General features: G+C 39.6%; 1 protein-coding gene across 1 annotated transcript in view; it reads left to right on the top strand.

The window, feature by feature from the left end:
- The window catches only part of cfap70 (cilia and flagella associated protein 70), a 134,467-nt gene extending 119,647 nt beyond the window's left edge, over window positions 1-14,820 (top strand). Inside the window, exons 21-26 of the mRNA XM_060902388.1 lie at window positions 1,986-2,138; window positions 3,077-3,238; window positions 3,445-3,534; window positions 14,014-14,115; window positions 14,330-14,377; window positions 14,541-14,820. Coding sequence (XP_060758371.1) covers window positions 1,986-2,138; window positions 3,077-3,238; window positions 3,445-3,534; window positions 14,014-14,115; window positions 14,330-14,377; window positions 14,541-14,618 — 633 coding nt within the window. The 3' untranslated portion in view covers window positions 14,619-14,820. The remainder of the gene's footprint in view (window positions 1-1,985; window positions 2,139-3,076; window positions 3,239-3,444; window positions 3,535-14,013; window positions 14,116-14,329; window positions 14,378-14,540) is intronic.
- The last annotated feature ends 3,953 nt before the right edge of the window (window positions 14,821-18,773 follow it).

Raw genomic sequence — 18,773 nt, forward strand, 5'->3', positions numbered from 1 at the left:
AGTTTCTTTTGTTTCAGTTTCATTACTTTGGTCTTGCTTCACATTTGTCAACAGTGCACCTGTAAAATAAACTCTTCCCTGCACTTACATCCATCTCAACACTGCATTCCTGTCAGAACACTCTGCCTAACGATGGATGTAGCAGGAGGATACAAGCACGCCGCGCAGTCCTGCACTGAGGTAGGGTGCTTCAGCCGGGATCCGTGCACTTTCTCCAGCACATAGGGCTGGAAATTCTGGCACCATACGACCGGGTGCAGCAGCTGCCCAGTGGTTTCCTACTGCAGTGCTGTTTCTTTCACGAAGATGTGGTGGAGCCCAAACCTCTGGAGACCTGGTGAGTTGGCTGCATGATCTATTGACTCACCGGACCGGCATGCTGGTGGGCCGAGCACCTTGTGAGAGTGCAGCACCCATGCCTCCAGAGCTCCAAGTTATTTGGGGAGGAGCTCAAGTCCTGGTTCCAGGTTTCCAGGAAGGAGGACCCCCATAATTTTTTTTTTTGGGTGGGTGGGTCTGAGATTCGGGAGGCCAAGAGGGCAGCCTTAACTCCACAGCCAGTGCCAGAGGCCGATGGGGCAGCCTCTGCTCCAGAGCCAGCTCCAACGCTAGAGGCTGATGGGGTGGCCTTTATGCCACTGTCTGTTCCAGAGCCTGCACCAGTGATCGAGTGGCCTCCACTCCACTGCTTGCTCTGCTGCCTGGCTTTGAGGATGTCATCTCTCCACTGAGCTTCTGGGAGAACAAGATCATCACTCTGCCACCAGGCATCTGGGAGGACAAGCACTACGCTCCACCCCCAGGCATCTAGGAGGATGTTGTCACTTTGGTGCCCATGCCAAGATCAAAGCGCATGTCCCAGTCCATGCCCATGCTCAAGCCCAGAGTCATGCCTGTGCCCATGCCAATGCCTGTGTCCATGCCCATGTTCAAATTCACATCCATGCTGAGGCCAGGGCCTGTGCTCAAGCCCAGAGTCATGTCGGAGTCCATGCCCATGCTGACGCCTGACTCCATGCTTGTGTTCAAATTTATGCCAACTCCAGGGTCCATGCCCATGCTCAAATCCATGCCCAGTCCAGAGTCCCTGTCCGGTGTCTGAGCCTGAGTCCATGCCTATTCTGGTGCCTGAGTCCAAATCCATGTCCATGCCTAGTATGGAGCCTGAGTCGATGTCAAAGCCTGAGCCCAAGTCTATGCCTGAATCCATGTCTGAGTCCATGCACAAGCCCATGTCTATGCCGGAGCCCCAGATCATCCTTATACCCTGTTTAGGGCTTGACCACAACCCAAGCCTCCACCTAAGCTTAGGTTTCAGTGCCATGTCTGCCCAGAGCGAGGCTCTGAAGGGACATTTTCTCATGGCAGGCCCTGTATCCCGAGGCAGCCCAAAGAGGACTTTAGCTCCCAGAGGGAGCTCTTTGGGGGGTTCTGTCACATCTTCGCGTGCTCGAGCCTGGTGCAGCTCAAGCGCCCTGCTCACATCCACATGCGCGGCGTGTGTAGCATGTGCGCCCTTGGGACGATTCATCATTGCAAACACCTGTTGCTGATTTGAAGCGCTGTCTGCACGCTCATAAAGGGACACTGACTACATACACATACGGTGCAAAGTATTATGATTGTATCACTCTCTTGATGTTCATGTTTGTTTCTAGTCATGTTTAGTACTCTGGCTTATGTTGTGTTTATGACTCTCTTTCAGTTTTGTTTGTTTCAGTTTCTTTACTCTGATCTTGCCTCACATTTGTAAATAGCACACCTATTAAACTCTTCCCTGCACCTACATCCATCTCAACACCACATTCCTGACACTTTGCAGTCAGTTGCATTCCATCGCCCTGTTTTTGATTATTTTCCTAGAACAGCATTCCCCAATATGATTTATTCCTTACATAGTATATGTAATTATATGCTGAGTATATAATTACATTTGTATACTGAAAGACCTCTCTCTCTCTCTCGTGTGTGTTTGCACATCCAAGATGGCTCAGAGAGCTTTAGCTCAGGAGTTGTTGTGTCTAGATGGAGGGCGAAGCAGCTCATATCATTTGGCTCTGGCCCAAGTACAGCTGTTGAGAGGAGAGTACAGCAGTGCTGAGGCGAGTCTGCAGCAGGCCTTCAGTGATAACTATCAGGTATGTGGTGTGTGTTCTGGATCATTAGCCTTAAACCTGCACACCATGTTTCTGACCATTCAAGTAGAAGGAGATCTATGAAGCAAAATTTTCCTGAATATTGTCCTCACTATGCATTAACAGTTTTTGGCCTGAAATTGACCTTTCATGCAAAACAGAAATGCTCTTATACTGAGTTACTGTAAGAATATCTTTAAACAAAGATTAAGATTTAACCTTGATAACCCAAAAAAGGACTTCATCAGGGGAAAAAGTGGAAAGTTTTTAGACTGACCAAGTCAATCACCAGACCTTAATCCAATTGAGTATGCACTTCACCTCCTTAAGAGGAGACTGAAGGGAGAAACCCCCTAAAACAAACAACAACTGAAAGAAGCTGTGGTACAAGCCTGGGGAAAAAAAAAAAAAGTTTGGTCTTGTCAGTGGGTTGCTGGCTTGATGCAGTTATTTCAAGCAAAATTTAGTTTAATTTCCAAAACACAAAAGTGCCATATTATAAATTGTTAACACTAAGTCTAACACATCTAGATGTAAATATCAGGAAATAAATGCTGAAATTCTGATCTGTCATGTCATATTCAGTTGTTTTAAAATCGTTAATCCAAATGGCTTCAGTGTATAGCAAAAACAAATGAATTGGCCTTGCTGTGCCAATACTTTTGGAGGGGTTTATTATTGTATTTATTGAGGGAGTATTGTATTTTGAATTTGGATATCAAATTCAAAATATAATCAGCCACATTTGTATAGCTGATGCCAAATCTGATTTATATTAAAGGTTTTGGAAAATAATTACTTTTCATGTTCTCTTATTGTCTGTCCAGTTCTTCATGGAGCACTGACTGATTATAGTGTTTTGTGCAAGTAATGTGAACTGAAATCAATGCTCTTTACATTGTAAGATGCTAAATGTAATCTTTTTTGTTACTGTTATTCAGAACCCTGATATGTGGGCCCTCTATGGTCACCTGTACTACATGAAAAAGGATTACAGTCAAGCTCAAGAGTATTATGAAAGAACGCTGGACTTTGTGACAGATGCTTCAGACACACATACTATTTGCCTGCGTCTGGGGTCCATCTACTTAGAGAAAGGACAGGTGAGACAACACCTGCTTCACAAATTGAGTTTATTCTCCATTGCATGTGATGCAAGGCTTTTCATGTCAGATTTGATCTATTGCCTAATAAATCAAAGGGGCTGGATTTCTGGAATAATGTTGCCTTTTCTTACTGTTATTAGACAGTTCAGTGACATGGATGACTGAAGGACGTTTTCAATCTGTTTGTTTCTAATCCATTGTAGTATGCTAAAGCAAAGCCCACATACATGCATGCCTGCAAGAGTTCTCCTTCCTGTCTCACCTGGCTCGGCTTGGGGATTGCCTGCTACAAGGTGAGGTCATGATTGCAACCATGCCCAGTAAAGAAAGACAGTGACATCACGTCCATAACAAACCTATAAACACTTACTGATAGACCAGAATAACCTGGAATGTATACATACTAACTTCATTTATAGAACAGCAGTGGTAAATTTTGTAATATGATTAGTTAGAAGGTGTTGATTAATTTTCTAAAGAAAGTGTTTACTTAACATTGAATGAAAGGTGACTTGGGTGTCAGCACTTTGTAATGATTAGCTAGTACATTTTCTGCCCTTGGGAAAATCATAACTTTCTGGTTTCTCAATATCGTGATGAGCTGCTTTTTTGTCTTATTTACTTCAAGCCATGTTTGAAGAAAAGAGAGGCTGGTTAGTAAATAACTGTTTATAACTGGTATAGCATACATTCAATATACATTTTATTAGGAACACTTGCATACCTACACATTCATATCATCCAATCAGCCAGTCATGTGGCAGCAGTGCAATGCATCAAATCATGTAGTTAATATTCACAGAATGTCATGATTGTTGTGCCACATAGACCAGACATTTTTCAAATCTTCAACTGCATAGTTTTAGTGAACCTGTGTTCAGAGTAGCCTCAGATTTCTGCTCTTGGCTGACAAGAGTGGTATCTGATGTGGTTCTTGGCTGTTGTAGCCCATCTGCCTCTAATCTGACATGTTGCATATCCTGAGATGCTTTTCTACTCACCATGGTTGTAAAGAGCAGTTCCTAGAGTTACTGTAGGCTTCCTGCAAAGGTGGGAAGGAACAAATTACAAATACTTCATTATTGTACTTAAGTAGAGTTTTCAGGTATCTGTACCTTACTCGAGTATTTATTTTTCAGAAAATTTTACTTTTACTCCTTATGTGTTAACACAAATATCTGTACTTTCTACTCCTTACGTTTTCAAATCAGACTCGGTACTTTTAATTTGAATGCATTTGAAGGGAATTATTCCTTATTTTTATTGCGTGAACTTTCCAAATAATCAAGACCGATTTCAACCTAAATGGATAGGACAATAAAATACAAAAAAGAGAACACCCAATCTGCCAATCCTGAGCCGTGTTTGAATTTTCAAACAGGATTTGTTTGAACTTTTTTTGTGCAAACATACTGAATTACGATGGTCTTTGGTATGACCCAAACACAAATAGAACTTGCGATCTCCTGATCGAGAGGCAGACATGCTAACCACTAGGCCAGCTCGTGGTAACTACATGTATGAGTATCTATTATTTATTTGTCACAAAGTACTTCATTAAAATATTTGCAGCAGAGCACCTTATATACGGTATTATTTAATAATTAATTTATGAAAGTGTGGGTTTGCCTTCTGCTGCGTGCGCACACTGACCCCCAAATGCATAGAGGATATTACACGATTGCGTGAAGATGTGAAGTTTATCTTTGAGCGGTGAATGTATATACCATATCACGAGTGAGCAAACCGAACGAGTGAAAATATTTTCAACACATGAAGATAAACCTCATATCTTCATGCCACTGTGTAATGTTCTTTATATTATATAGATATATCCACAAAAAATATTAATTTTGAACCGGTTTGCTATTTTGACAACGCGTGTCCAGTTAGCGGGAAAACACTGGGAGTGAAGAGCACCGGCGTGAAATATCGGGAAGTATTATATATACAGGACACTTTTTCCATGGAATAAAAACATGCATTCTGTTCCCTTCTAGTGGGTTTCATTCATTTGGTTTGATAGCATGCAATATTGTTAGCATATCGCTTATACTACGTGTATTACGCCACTCTACCCAATGGAGAATGAGCGTTGAATATTGTTACAATATTGCACGTTGTCAAGATAACACAATGTCGCACGTAAGAGATGTAAAGCAAGCGACTGTGACAGTTTGTAAACAAACATGGCCGCCAGGTTTGTTTCATTAAAAATGGAAGATTTTGAGAGAATTCTGGCTGCCAGGTAGCTCTGTGTGTAGCTGTCCATATTAATTTTAGAAGTAACTAAGTAAACTACACAGGGAAAATAATAATATTTGGCTTGATTGCGCTAGCATTGGCCTTCGCTAACACTACACCGGCTGGAAGGTAACTCAACTGCTGTGCTAACAGCACCGAGTTGCGGGTAAGCTAGTGCTGGCCTTCAAGAATGCTGATATGAAGAGAGTGTGTATGAATAATAATAATAATAATAATATTGGCTGGCTTTTTTTTTTCGTGGTCTATCAGATATATTCCATTCAGCTAGCATGATACTGAACTCGTCTTCAACTCGTTCAGTATAATGCTAGATGAATGGAATATATCTGATATACCACTCAACACCAGCCAATATTATTTAAATATATGTCACTCAGATCTGTGATATATTTTGGATAAAAAAATGTGAGTTTTTCAACACGAGAAGATATTCATATCTTCAAGCCAACGAGTAATTTTTTTTCCTTTTTATTATATAGACACATTTACAAACAAAAAGTACCCAAATTTATCAAAACAATTCATCGATTTCCTCACGAGTGAGGATATTGAGAAACATGTCATGGTTACCATTCTCAGTGTCCCAGATGTAGTTCGTATGAAAAATACAAGTGGCGTATTTCCCAGTAAAACACTCAGGTCTATGTAATATATTGTATTATACGATATGTTTTACTGGGAAATAGGCCACTTGTATTTTTCATACGAACTACAGCTGGGACACTGAGAACGGTAACCGTGACATGTTTTTCAATATCCTCACTTGTAATCTATACTTTCACCACTTGAAGATAAACTTCATATTTTCACGCATCGGTGTAATATCCTCTATGTATTGCCCATCCATCCATCCATTATCTCTACCGCTTATCCGTCATGGTCACAGGGGAAGCTGGAGCCACTGCCAGCTGACTTTGGGCAAGAGGTGGGATACACCATGGGCAGGTTGCCAGTCTATTGCAGGGCTAAAACAGAAACGAACAACCCATTCACATTCACACTCACATTCATATTGCCTTTGGGCAATTTAGAGTAACCAAGTAACCTAATCCAAATGTCTTTGGACTGTGGGAGGAAACCCATGCAGGCACGAGGAGAACATGCAAACTCTACATAGAAAGGCCCCAGTCAGCGATGAGGTTCGCACCCAGAATGATGCTACCCTATATTGCATTGTACTGTATTATGTCATAGGTTCTGTTATGTGAGGGTCAATTCGCTTTGCACAGACACAGCTGGTAGAAATGTCCTTTAGTGGGCTACTTTTTATTTTGAATACATTTCAGAGCCTGGGCGGCACGGTGGTGTAGTGGTTAGCGCTGTCGCCTCACAGCAAGAAGGTCCGGGTTCGAGCCCCGTGGCCGGCGAGGGCCTTTTTGTGCGGAGTTTGCATGTTCTCCCCGTGTCCGCGTGGGTTTCCTCCGGGTGCTCCGGTTTCCCCCACAGTCCAAAGACATGCAGGTTAGGTTAACTGGTGACTCTAAATTGACCGTAGGTGTGAATGTGAGTGTGAATGGTTGTCTGTGTGTCAGCCCTGTGATGACCTGGCGACTTGTCCAGGGTGTACCCCGCCTTTCACCCGTAGTCAGCTGGGATAGGCTCCAGCTTGCCTGCGACCCTGTAGAACAGGATAAAGCGGCTAGAGATAATGAGATGAGATGAGATGAGATTTCAGAGCCTGTACTTTTGTACTGTTATTTGAGTGAAGTTGAATCAATACTTCTACTTTTACCAGAATATTTATTTTTTGCACAATTATCTGCACTTCTACTTAAGTAAAGAATGTGTGTACTTTTGCTACCTCTGGCTTCCTGTCAGCTCAACCAAGTTTTTCCTTACTCCTCTGGTCAAACTCATTAACAATACATTTTAGCTCACAGAAAAGCTGCTCACTGGATGCTTTTTACACCATTATGTGACTGATGTCTGTGAAAATACCAGTAGTTTCTGAAATCCTCAAACCAGCTTGTCTGACACCAACAACTATGCCATGGTTAAAGTCACTGAGATCATATTCTGATGTTTGATGTGAACAATACCTGAACCTCTTGACCTGAATCTGCATGATACAGGGATGAGTTTTCTGCTTTTCGGCGGATTTCCGCTTTTTCTGAGTAAAACTCAACCTTTTTATATTATGCCAAATCCGTTGAGATTTTTTTTTCATTTATTGAGGGGGGTTGGGGTATGTTCCTTCGTGATACTCAAGCGTAATTCATTCTTACGACGATGTTACATGTTTACATTTTCGCCATCTTTAGTCTCGCTAAGTCTCGTGGTAGAATACGTGTTATCTACAATGTAATTGGCCAAAACATCGATGGCAAGAGCATGATAGCCAATCATAACAGTTCTTACAAAAGAGAGGACTGACAAGCTTTTGTCTTTGGCCAAAAAGCTGAAGAAGTCAAAATGATCAAATGAAAATGAGAAGTGACTGTGAACTATAAATAATTGTATAAAGTGTACATAGACATTATCCCATAAACTTAGCATTCGTTTGATTTAATACATTGAACATATCTGTGAAGAATCTCAGTCATCCAGGTACATAGTAATCTGTGGTTGGTTGAAGAGAGCAACTGGACTTGCTTGAAGATTCTTGAAAACGTTTCGCCTCTCATCCTAAAGGCTTCCTCAGTTCTGTCTGACTAATAGGGAGTATCCAGTATTTATCCTCTCATGGATCATCATAGAATCAGAATGCTGATGGCTGCATTGTAGGTGGCTGATAAAAGATGTCATAGACACCCACCTCTCTTCAATGATGGTCGTTCCAGGTTGACAAAAATGAACGATCCTCTCTGGCTAAGATGTCTGCCAGTTTTCTGGAAGTCCTCTCATACTCCCACACCAGTATGAGAGGACTTCCAGAAAACTGGCAGACATCTTAGCCAGAGAGGATCGTTCATTTTTGTCAACCTGGAACGACCATCATTGAAGAGAGGTGGGTGTCTATTGCCGCTTTTCCACTACAAACGCGGCTGAGTCGGGCTGAGCCGTGCCGTGCTGAGTCGAGCTGAGCGGGGCTGTTGGAGTTGCATTTCGACTACAACCGCGCTGAACCGTGCTGGCTGGAAGTGGGTGGACACATTGGGTGGAGTTAGCGAAAGTGGGTGGACGTCACGTGATGTCGTTTAGCGGCGCAAACAGTGACATCAGTGATCTTTTAAGCGGTAGTCTCACGACCCGGATAGTAAACAATAAACATGGAGGACATGGAGTCGTTAGTGTTGCTGGTCTTGGTGCTGTGGCTTGTTGTCACCGACAACGCCAACAGATACTGACAAGAGCGTATAGATGAGGCGAGGCGCATAAGGCTTCATAATTCTCGTAATTCTCCTTCTTCCGGGTTTACGGTGTTTACAGATCCCAGCGCGCTCGCGGGGCGTGTGTGAGCATGTGAGGACACTCCTCCTCACCAATCAGTGCACAGGGGAGTGTCTGCTCACGCCCCCAGCCTCACTCGGCACGGTTTGGCTCGCTTCAGCCCCACTCCAAAACGGTGCGAGTTTTAGGGGCTAAGCAGGGCTGAAGCGAGCTGAGTCGTGCTGTTTTTTGGTAGTCGAAACGCGAGCCGTGTCGGGCTGAAGTGAGCTGAAGCGAGCTGAAAAAGGGTAGTGGAAAAGGGCCATATGACATCTTTTATCAGCCACCTACAATGCAGCCATCAGCATTCTGATTCGGATTCTATGATGATCCATGAGAGGATAAATATTGGATACAGTGTTGCCAGATTGGGCGGTTTCCCACCCAATTCTGCGGTTTTGAATTCTACTTTGCGGGCAAAAAATGGCTTGGGCTGGTTGACAAAAATTGGGCGAGTTTGACGTTAGTTCGGCGGGTTTTTATCAGATGCTTATATAGTTTCACTACCACTAGAAAGCAGAGATGGGAGAGAATGTAAACACCTAAGCCGAATGATGTTCTTGAATATGCGAAGGAAATCAGGAAAAACAGCTATCTTTGGTCAACTGAGGCAAGTCATAGGCCTAGTTTACCCAGTACCCCTTAGGTATTTTAAACAACCAAAATCGAGCATTGGCCTAAATTAATCATTAACAATAAGCATTAATCTAATTAAGTATTATTTAAAAAAAAAATGTTAATGTAACTGTAAGACTAATATGAATGTGTGTAATGTAGTGCAGAAACTGAACTCATAAACTAGTGACACAATTCATTCTCCATTTTCTCTTCTCATGTTACATTCAGCCATGCATCGTAGCCTAAATTTTTTTTTTAAATTGAAGTATATAAAACAGGTACAATCTAACAAATCCACAAAAATCAGGATAACAGATGAAGAAAATACATGGATGTAGACAAAATAAATTAAGCAGAATAACTAGGCCTATAAAATTAATAAAACAAACAGGATAAATAAAAAGATAAATAAATAAGACAAATAAAAAATAAATAACCTCAGCAATGCAGATATTAGATATGCATCGAAGCCTAACATAGCCTACATAATATTATGCGTGTGCGTCACCTACTGGTGCATGTAGGATTCAGAACACAGCAGATGATTGCAAAGTTATAATCTGATTCAACCATACATAGGCTAGTACCAGACAGCAGATTTTTCACCTCCAGCACTGACTGTCTCATGTTGCCATTTAGAAGTTGTTTGTATTGTTGTTCGATTTACAAATGGTATACTGGACTTTAGCTGCATATTTTTACTTTACAAGATAGGCATCAAGTACATTTTACATTTTGGGCGGTTTTAAGTGCATTTTGGCGGGTTTTGAACATATTTTGGGCTGGAAAACGTCAGCAGTATCTGGCAACACTAATTGGACACTCACTATTAGTCAGACAGAACTGAGGAAGCCTTTAGGATGAGAGGCGAAACGTTTTCAAGAATCTTCAAGCAAGTCCAGTTGCTCTCTTCAACCAACCACAGATTAATACATTGAACATGTATATGATAGATAGTCAGTAAATCTGAATTAATGCTGACAGTTTTGAAAACTTAAATATTTCAAAATACTTTTTGAAGAAATCATATGCGACTAATGAGGACATAGGGAGAAAAGGTCAGTCACCCTAAGAATTTTTATTTAATATATGAACATTTTGATAATTAATAGAACTTAAGTTTAATGTGAATTTAGTTTGTCACTTTTGTTGATCATACCCTTGAATGTAGAATGTGATTTTATTTTGAATTCAAACAATACTCCTATTGATTTGAAACATATTTTCATGTAAATATATAAAAAAGACAACAGATTTTTTTTATCTACTGCAGCTCAGATTGCAGGAAAAGTGGTTTGTAAGGCCTTATTTTTCAAAATTTTATTTTGAATTCAAACAATACTATTGATTTGATACACATTTTCATGTAAATATATAAAAAAGACAACAGATTTTTTTTATCTACTACAGCTTAGATTGCAGGAAAAGTGGTTTGTAAGGCCTTATTTTTCAAAATTTTCCTGGGAGGGGGGTATCCCTCCTAGACCCCCCCGGCTTCGGGCGCCTTTGACGCCCTTGCATACCTTTTATCCTGTTTTCTCACTGATTCTTGGGATTCTGGATAAAATAGGTTTTAATTTTGAAAATAAAAAGGTTACTTAAATTACAAAATCTAAAGGTATATCATTATAGGACAAGGCCTTGGCTGTTCAGCAATGTACCGGTACAAGCTCCTCATTTTGTATTTTTTTCATAAAATAGGCATTTTTTTCAGCTATTACTTTGTTTTTGTCAACACCGTCAGACACAATAAAAAAGCAAATTATTTTGTATATATTTGGTCTAATATGTATTTAGAGTTTTTAAATAATTGTCTGGCATTCTTAGCACACATATACACTGTTAAAAGTTGAATATTCACTTTTATTAAATTTTTATACAGTTTCACGTGGACTCCTTTAAAGATCTAATATTATACAATATTTACTTTCAGCCTCAGGAGACAAAGTAATGTTTTTTTATTTAACAAACTTATTTTTGCATTAAAAGAGACTATTACTTTCATAACTCAACAGCACTGAAGAAACATGTTGTAAGCATATTCATTTAAAGCAAATAAAACTCCCTGTGACAATGGTGACTTTAGAACTGACGGTGGTGACAGTGGCCTCATTACAACATATAATTCCAAATTTCAATTCCAAAGTCAATGACTTTTTGCTTAACAACTTTATTTAACTATTTGGTCCAAAAAAATAACAATCCTGAGCAATGTAATAAGATTTTTTTAAGGAATATAGGCCTAAGGTACAATTAAGCAATATCATTTTTAAAAATACTCCATCCCCATATCATCAAATATCAAATCATCATAGTAAGAAATAATGTTATTACCAGTGGGAATAATGTACAATGCATCACTAACATCTTAAACTGTCATCTAGTGCCCCCTACTCATAAAATAATACATTAGATTCTTCTGTAAACTGGACTGTAAACTGTATTGGATGTGAACAGATAACAAAACAACAAAAACAAAACAAACTATATCTGTTATGAATTAAAAACTAAAAAATAACTAAATTATTGTGAGCAAACATTCAATAAGAAATTCTGTGTAAATACCACAAAACACTGGGCTGTCTGGGGGAGTTTCTGGGTGATCTGAGACCTTTCTCTTACTGTACGTTCTCTTGATACTTGGTGCCTACGTTTCCAAGCCTTTCTCTGACTTCTCTTTTCCCTTTCATTCAAGTCATTGATATTTTTAATCTTCCCTTCCTCCACTCTCTTCTTCCATCTTTGCCTTTCCGTACTGAAGTATTCCTTCTTTAGCTCTGCATCACTGTTTATTTTCTCTCTGCGCTTTTTTTGATATTCCCTGTTTCTTCTCCTTCTCTCCTCCACTGATAGCTGCTGCCTAGCCATAACTTCCTAAAATACATAAAGTCAAAGTTGAGTGTAATGACTATGAAATTGAGGAAGATGTTATGAATGTTGGATTTGGTTAAAGGTCATTCCATTTCCATTTGGCTTTAGTCATTGGAGAAGGGACACTGTATACTATGTGCTATATAGGTAGGTAGTAGGTGCCCTATGTGCATCCCAAAAGACGTAAGCCAAATGAACATGGCATAATAGTGAATTGAAAGAGAGAGAGGAAAGGCACTACATCCCCTAAGGGTTGGACAATAGGGAAGAAATATAGGAGGAATTACATAAATATAAAAGAGGTTAATGAAACATCACATGTCATATTGGTATTTATTGTGATCAACAATTATGTTCTAGCCTCTGTTGAGGGCCATTTGGAGGTTTTTGTCACCACCGTCAGACAGAAAACCTGACGGTGGTGACGTCTGACGGTAGTGACAAAAACCTACTCTTTCACATGATATGCAGGAGTTGTTCACATTAGCCATCTTGTTTTCCCTCTGTTGCTAGCTACTTCAGACCTCTTCTTAAAAAGTATAAATTTATGTCATAATCTAATCTAATATTTTTTTAGACAAAAGTGATGGTGTTGACATGCTATGGTTGTGACTGTAGCAGTGTCCAAAAATATGAACAAGTTTAAGAGAAAATACCAAACTTACAGGAGCTTGAGTAATCTGGAAGCATGCAATACAGCTGAAGGTTTGAAAAGAGGGTCCTCAGGAATATAGTTGACCATGTAGTTGCCTGATTTTATTGCTTTTTGTAAATATCTGACGGTGGTGACGAATACGTGGGACACATTTTGAGCAACCACAAAATAATAGTAAGCATCGTTCAAAACTCACTGTTTGCAGTTTTAAATATATATAACAATGTATTCTTTCATGTAGTAAAGGTATTATTCAATTAAATTATTACTTTTTGTTTTTTTAATCAAGTTGAAATGATTAGCTCCTATCCGAGGACAACTGATTTTGTAGGCAGTGACCAGCATATAATCATTAAATTAATAAAAAATAAACACAATCCTATAAAAGAACCGTACATACATGCAAAGGACCCCCTGATTATAACTTTAATTTTTTTATTTATGAAAATGTTATTAATTTCCAACAGACTTAGCACTTTTCTTAGTGGGACATGTTTTTGCCAGAGTTTCAAGAATCAGTGTTCTGCTTTTTTGATGACCACCTACTCTCATCCCTGATGATATTATGCATTGCGCTGTTGCCATAGGAGTGGCTGATTGGATAATTGGATGAAAGACCACATGTACAGGTGTTCCTAATAAAGTGGTCAGTGAGTGTAAGTGATAACAGGAACTAACTTGTGAACGTTCCACCACGTTACATATAACTTTAAAGAGTTCAAAAGCATGATGTTTTGCTCATACATTCATTAGAAAGTGTAACCACTGGCAAATTTTTGTCGTATAAGAAAAATAAAACACTTCATGATGTACTTTGTGGCCAAATAACAGCACATGCGTTTTATTCTTTTCATAGTGTAGTCTGCAGTATACATACAGTATTATAGCATCCCATTTGAAAGTATGGTGTACCTGCATGTTAAATCTGACCGACATCTCAATCCTTTGTCTTACTGCACCTTTACTGCAATTTTTTTTCCCTCTGTGGAATTAGTTGGGGGAGTTGAATGAGGCTGAGGAAGCTCTGACAGAAGCTAATACCCTCAATAACCAGAATCCTGAGGTCTGGGGTTACTTGTCACTGATTTGCTTACAGGTGAGTAATAATACCATTCTTTTCAATAATGTCTGGCAATGCTGTTTATAGCACAACACTGTTAAAAATTATCATCTTTGAGTTGGTGAACAGTAATTCTGTTTTGTGTTAGGCCACATCACTCCACCCTACCGTTAATTCTTTTCCAATAACACCATGCAGAGTCATCATGTTTTATTCTTTACTTGGTTAACATTAATTAATGCTCTTTCAGACTGGAAGGAAACTTGAAGCAGAGCAATCATACAAGTATGCTGTAAAGGTTAGTCCTCTTTACATACCTAGTGGTAGAAGTTTTTTTATATGATCAATTGAATAAAATTAGAATACTTTGAAACTTAATACACAAACTTTGGAGACACTTACTACACAAGGAAAGTAATTTGTATGAATGGAAATGAATCATATGATCTTTGACTCTACAGTTCAATGTGTCAGAGGCACTGCTGCAGGAATTAACAGATGTGCAGACACAGGTTGGATTTGGAAATCCAAGTTTTTAAGAGCACCTGTACACCTATATTAAAAAAAAAACTGTTTAAGCAGTTGTGTTCATGTATTTTGGAGTGATGCTGACCTCTTCTGCTCTTCGGACGTCGAACCTGCCTGATCCAAACTGATGATCTACGTCTGGCTGGAGTCTCATCACATCGCTCCCATGGAGGACAGCCCCATATGGACAGTTGAAAGACACATTTGGAAGATAGCTCTGGATACTTGCAGTTTTGCTATGATGACTGAGGACTGAGGAATTGTCATGCTATCATGACAATTGCCATGATAACTTTAGGACTGCAGTCGTCATAAACGGTTTTGCACTCAAGTCTCCATCAATGAACAGTTGATAACTTCAACAAAATAGATTTCACATTAAAACTATAATACAACCCCGATTCCAAAAAAAGTTGGGACAAAGTACAAATTGCAAATAAAAACGGAATGTGGAAGTTTCAAAATTCCATATTTTATTCAGAATAGAACATAGATGACATCAAATGTTTAAACTGAGAAAATGTATCATTTAAAGAGAAAAATTAGGTGATTTAAAATTTCATGACAACAACACATCTCAAAAAAGTTGGGACATGGCCATGTTTACCACTGTGAGACATCCCCTTTTCTCTTTACAACAGTCTGTAAACGTCTGGGGACTGAGGAGACAAGTTGCTCAAGTTTAGGGATAGGAATGTTAACCCATTCTTGTCTAATGTAGGATTCTAGTTGCTCAACTGTCTTAGGTCTTTTTTGTCGTATCTTCCGCGTGTATGCACATATGCATGCAGTGCCCTGCAATGGACTGGCTTCCCATCCAGGGTGTACTCTCACTTCATAGGCTACATATCCACTGCAACTCTGATCAGGATAAGCAGGTACTCTCTCTGTGTGTGTGTGTGTGTGTGTGGATCATTTTCCCACGACTTGAAACAGCAGTTCACGGACTATCCCATTCATGGGTGTTTCTCAAACTCCGGGCACTTTTAAGTCCCAGTGGTTGTTTTTCACCAAAACTAACAGATGTTTATTTTAATCATTTAATTTTATGAAGTTCACATCACAACATCCTAAGACATCTGATCATGCCTGTATATTATATTTTTACTGCTCTTCAAGTGCCTTTTATCAGTGAATTTTGCTGTTTTATACTTGTCCCAGGCCCAGACTTGTAACCTTAAAATGTTAATAAAAAACACAAAAAAAGTATTGTTTTTAAAAAATATTTTACATACTTGTCTTAATAAAGCATGAAATAAACACATACCATTTAAACATCTAATGCATGGGGTCATTTTTAAACTATTTTTCAAATAAAACATCAGTGTCCCACAGTTATCGATCATTTCCACCACGACTATTTTAAACTACTAGAGTCACCTTAAAAATAGTTCATGTGGTTACCAAGGAAACAGTAATGTCCGTGAAGAGCAAGGTTGAGGTCAAACATGAGAGATGTGTAGTGATCAGAAAAGGAGAAAAATCCAGGTAACTGTTACTTGGAAATAGAATATTTTTATTGTCATTTCTACTCAGGCTGTAAATCTGTCAAATTATGTAAAATAAGTGAAAAAATTAGCATATTTTTAATGTACAGTGCCTTGAAAAAGTATTCATACCCCTTGAACTTTTTAACATTTTTCCACCTTACAACCATTAACTTAAGTTTTTTTTATTGAGATTTTATGTGATAGACCAACACAGAGTAGCACATAATTGTGAAGTGAAACGAAAATGATTAATGGTCTTCAAAATTTTAAACAAATAAAAATCTGAAAAATGTGGTGTGCATTAGTATTCAGCCCCCCTGCATCAATACTTTGTAGAGCCACCTTTTGCTGCAATTACAGCTGCAAGTCTTTTGTGGTATGTCTCTACCAGCTTTGCACATCTAGACACTGAAATTTTTGCCCATTCTTCTTTGCAAAATAGCTCAAGCTCAGCCAGATTGGATGGAGAGCATCTGTAAACAGCAATTTTCAAGTCTTGCCACAGATGCTCAATGGGATTTAGGTCTGGACTTTGACTAGGCCATTCTAACACATGAATACTCTTTGATCTAAACCATTCCATTGTAGCTCTGGCTGTATGTTTAGGGTCATTGGATTGGATTAACTTTAATACTCCCCAAAGGGGAAACTCCGTGCCACCATCAACATACAAGACACAACACAACATGAAGCAAGACATTAAAACAGGTACAGGACAGAAGATATAGCAGAGAGCAACATAGAGAAGCAGACCATGGCAATGGACCACCAACATGTGCAACATACAGCAGTATAAGCAAGGAAGAAAACAAGCATCAACAGTTAATGGCAATGGACCACCAACATGTGCAACACAGAACAGTATAAAAAGAACCATGCATACACATACACACATATGCCTAAGTAAAGAAATATATAATAGTGAGTCAATAAAAACAACACTATATCAAAGGTGCTTATTAAAAAAACCTAACTGTAGAAGGTACAAAAGATCTCCTGAATCTCTCAGTTGAGCAGCTGGGGAAGAGGAGTCGCTGACTCCTACCACTTCTTACAAAAAAACTATGAAGAGGATGGTCCTCTTCTGCCACAATCCTTTTCATTTTTCTCATGGTTCTCTGTTCAATTACTTCTTCTAGAGAACTGGGGCTGAGACCAATAATTGAGCCTGCTTTTCTGATCAGCTTATTGAGCCTGTTCCTGTCCTCCCCTAACAAACAGCTACCCCAGCACACCACCGCATAAAAGAGGACACTGCCCAGAATCCCATTATAAAAAGTGTTTAAGATGGGCCTACTAATACTAAAAGACCTGAGTTTCCTTAGGAAGAACATTCTAGACTGAGATTTTTTGAACGTGTTGCTACTGTGTACCTTCCAGTCCAGTTTGCTGTCCACATGTACACCCAAATACCTATAAGAAGAAACTCTCTCGACAGGCTGGTCTTTAATTAAAATTGGGCTAACCTCAGTTTTCTTACGTCTAAAATCAATGGTAAGCTCTTTTGTTTTTTCAACATTTAAGATGAGCTGTGCTTCATCACACCATTCCACAAATCTCTTAATCTCATCTTTGTACTCTCTGTAGTCATTATTAGTTATATAGCCCACCAGGGCAGAATCATCTGAAAACTTTTGTAGGTGACAGGAAGCATTAATGTGTCTGCAGTCAGAAGTGTACAGTGTGAATAAAAAAGGAGAGAGAACTGTCCCCTGCGGTGCCCCTATGTTGGTGTTAATAACAATAGACGTGTTGCCATGGAGCTTGACAAACTGAGGTCTAGATGTGAGATAGTCATATATCCATGCTATGGTGGCTGGGTTTAATTTCATGTTCATAAGTTTTTTTGCAAGGAGGCATGGTTGTAGTGTGTTGAAAGCACTAGAAAAGTCGAAAAACATTACCCTGAGAGATGCACCAGTACTCTCCAGGTGACAGTATGCTCGGTGAAGCAAGTATAAGAGGGCGTCATCAGTACCCACCCCCTCCCTGTAAGCAAACTGGAGTGGGTCCTGATGCAGTTGCACCTGTTTCCTTAGATGTACAAGGAGGGATCTCTCAAAACATTTCATGACATGAGAAGTAAGGGCAATGGGTCTGAAATCCTTAACTGCCTTGACATTTGGCTTTTTGGGCACTGGAATGATACAAGATGTTTTCCATATGGATGGAATTCTAGAACATGACAGGGATAAATTAAATAAATAATGAAACACAGTACATAGTTGATCAGCACATGTCTTAAGGACACGTGGGATAACTCCATCTGGGCCAGGGGCCTTGTTCACTTTGAGCCTCCTCAGCTGTGAGTGGACCTCATCTAATGTGATATTTATAGGAGAACAGGGAGGTAAACTGCCCCCCTGCTCCCCATGTGAAATACTGGATACCCCTGGCACATCATTTTCCCAGTTCCCCATGGACTCAAACCTGGCATAAAATTGGTTCGCCTCATCAGGAGAAAAGGAGTTCCCCCCTGTACTGTTACATACAGGACCATAGCCTGTAATTGATTTTAAGCCTTTCCAGAGACCCCTTGAATCACAGTCCTGCAATTTCTTTTCAACCTTGTCCTTATAGTTCTTTTTCCCCAATCTAATTGTCTTGCTGGAAGGTGAATCTCCTTCCCAGTCTCAAGTCTTTTGCAGCCTCCAACAGGTTTTCTTCCAGGATTGC

This window comes from Neoarius graeffei, chromosome 20 (assembly GCF_027579695.1).
Source record: "Neoarius graeffei isolate fNeoGra1 chromosome 20, fNeoGra1.pri, whole genome shotgun sequence".
NCBI lineage: Eukaryota > Metazoa > Chordata > Actinopteri > Siluriformes > Ariidae > Neoarius > Neoarius graeffei.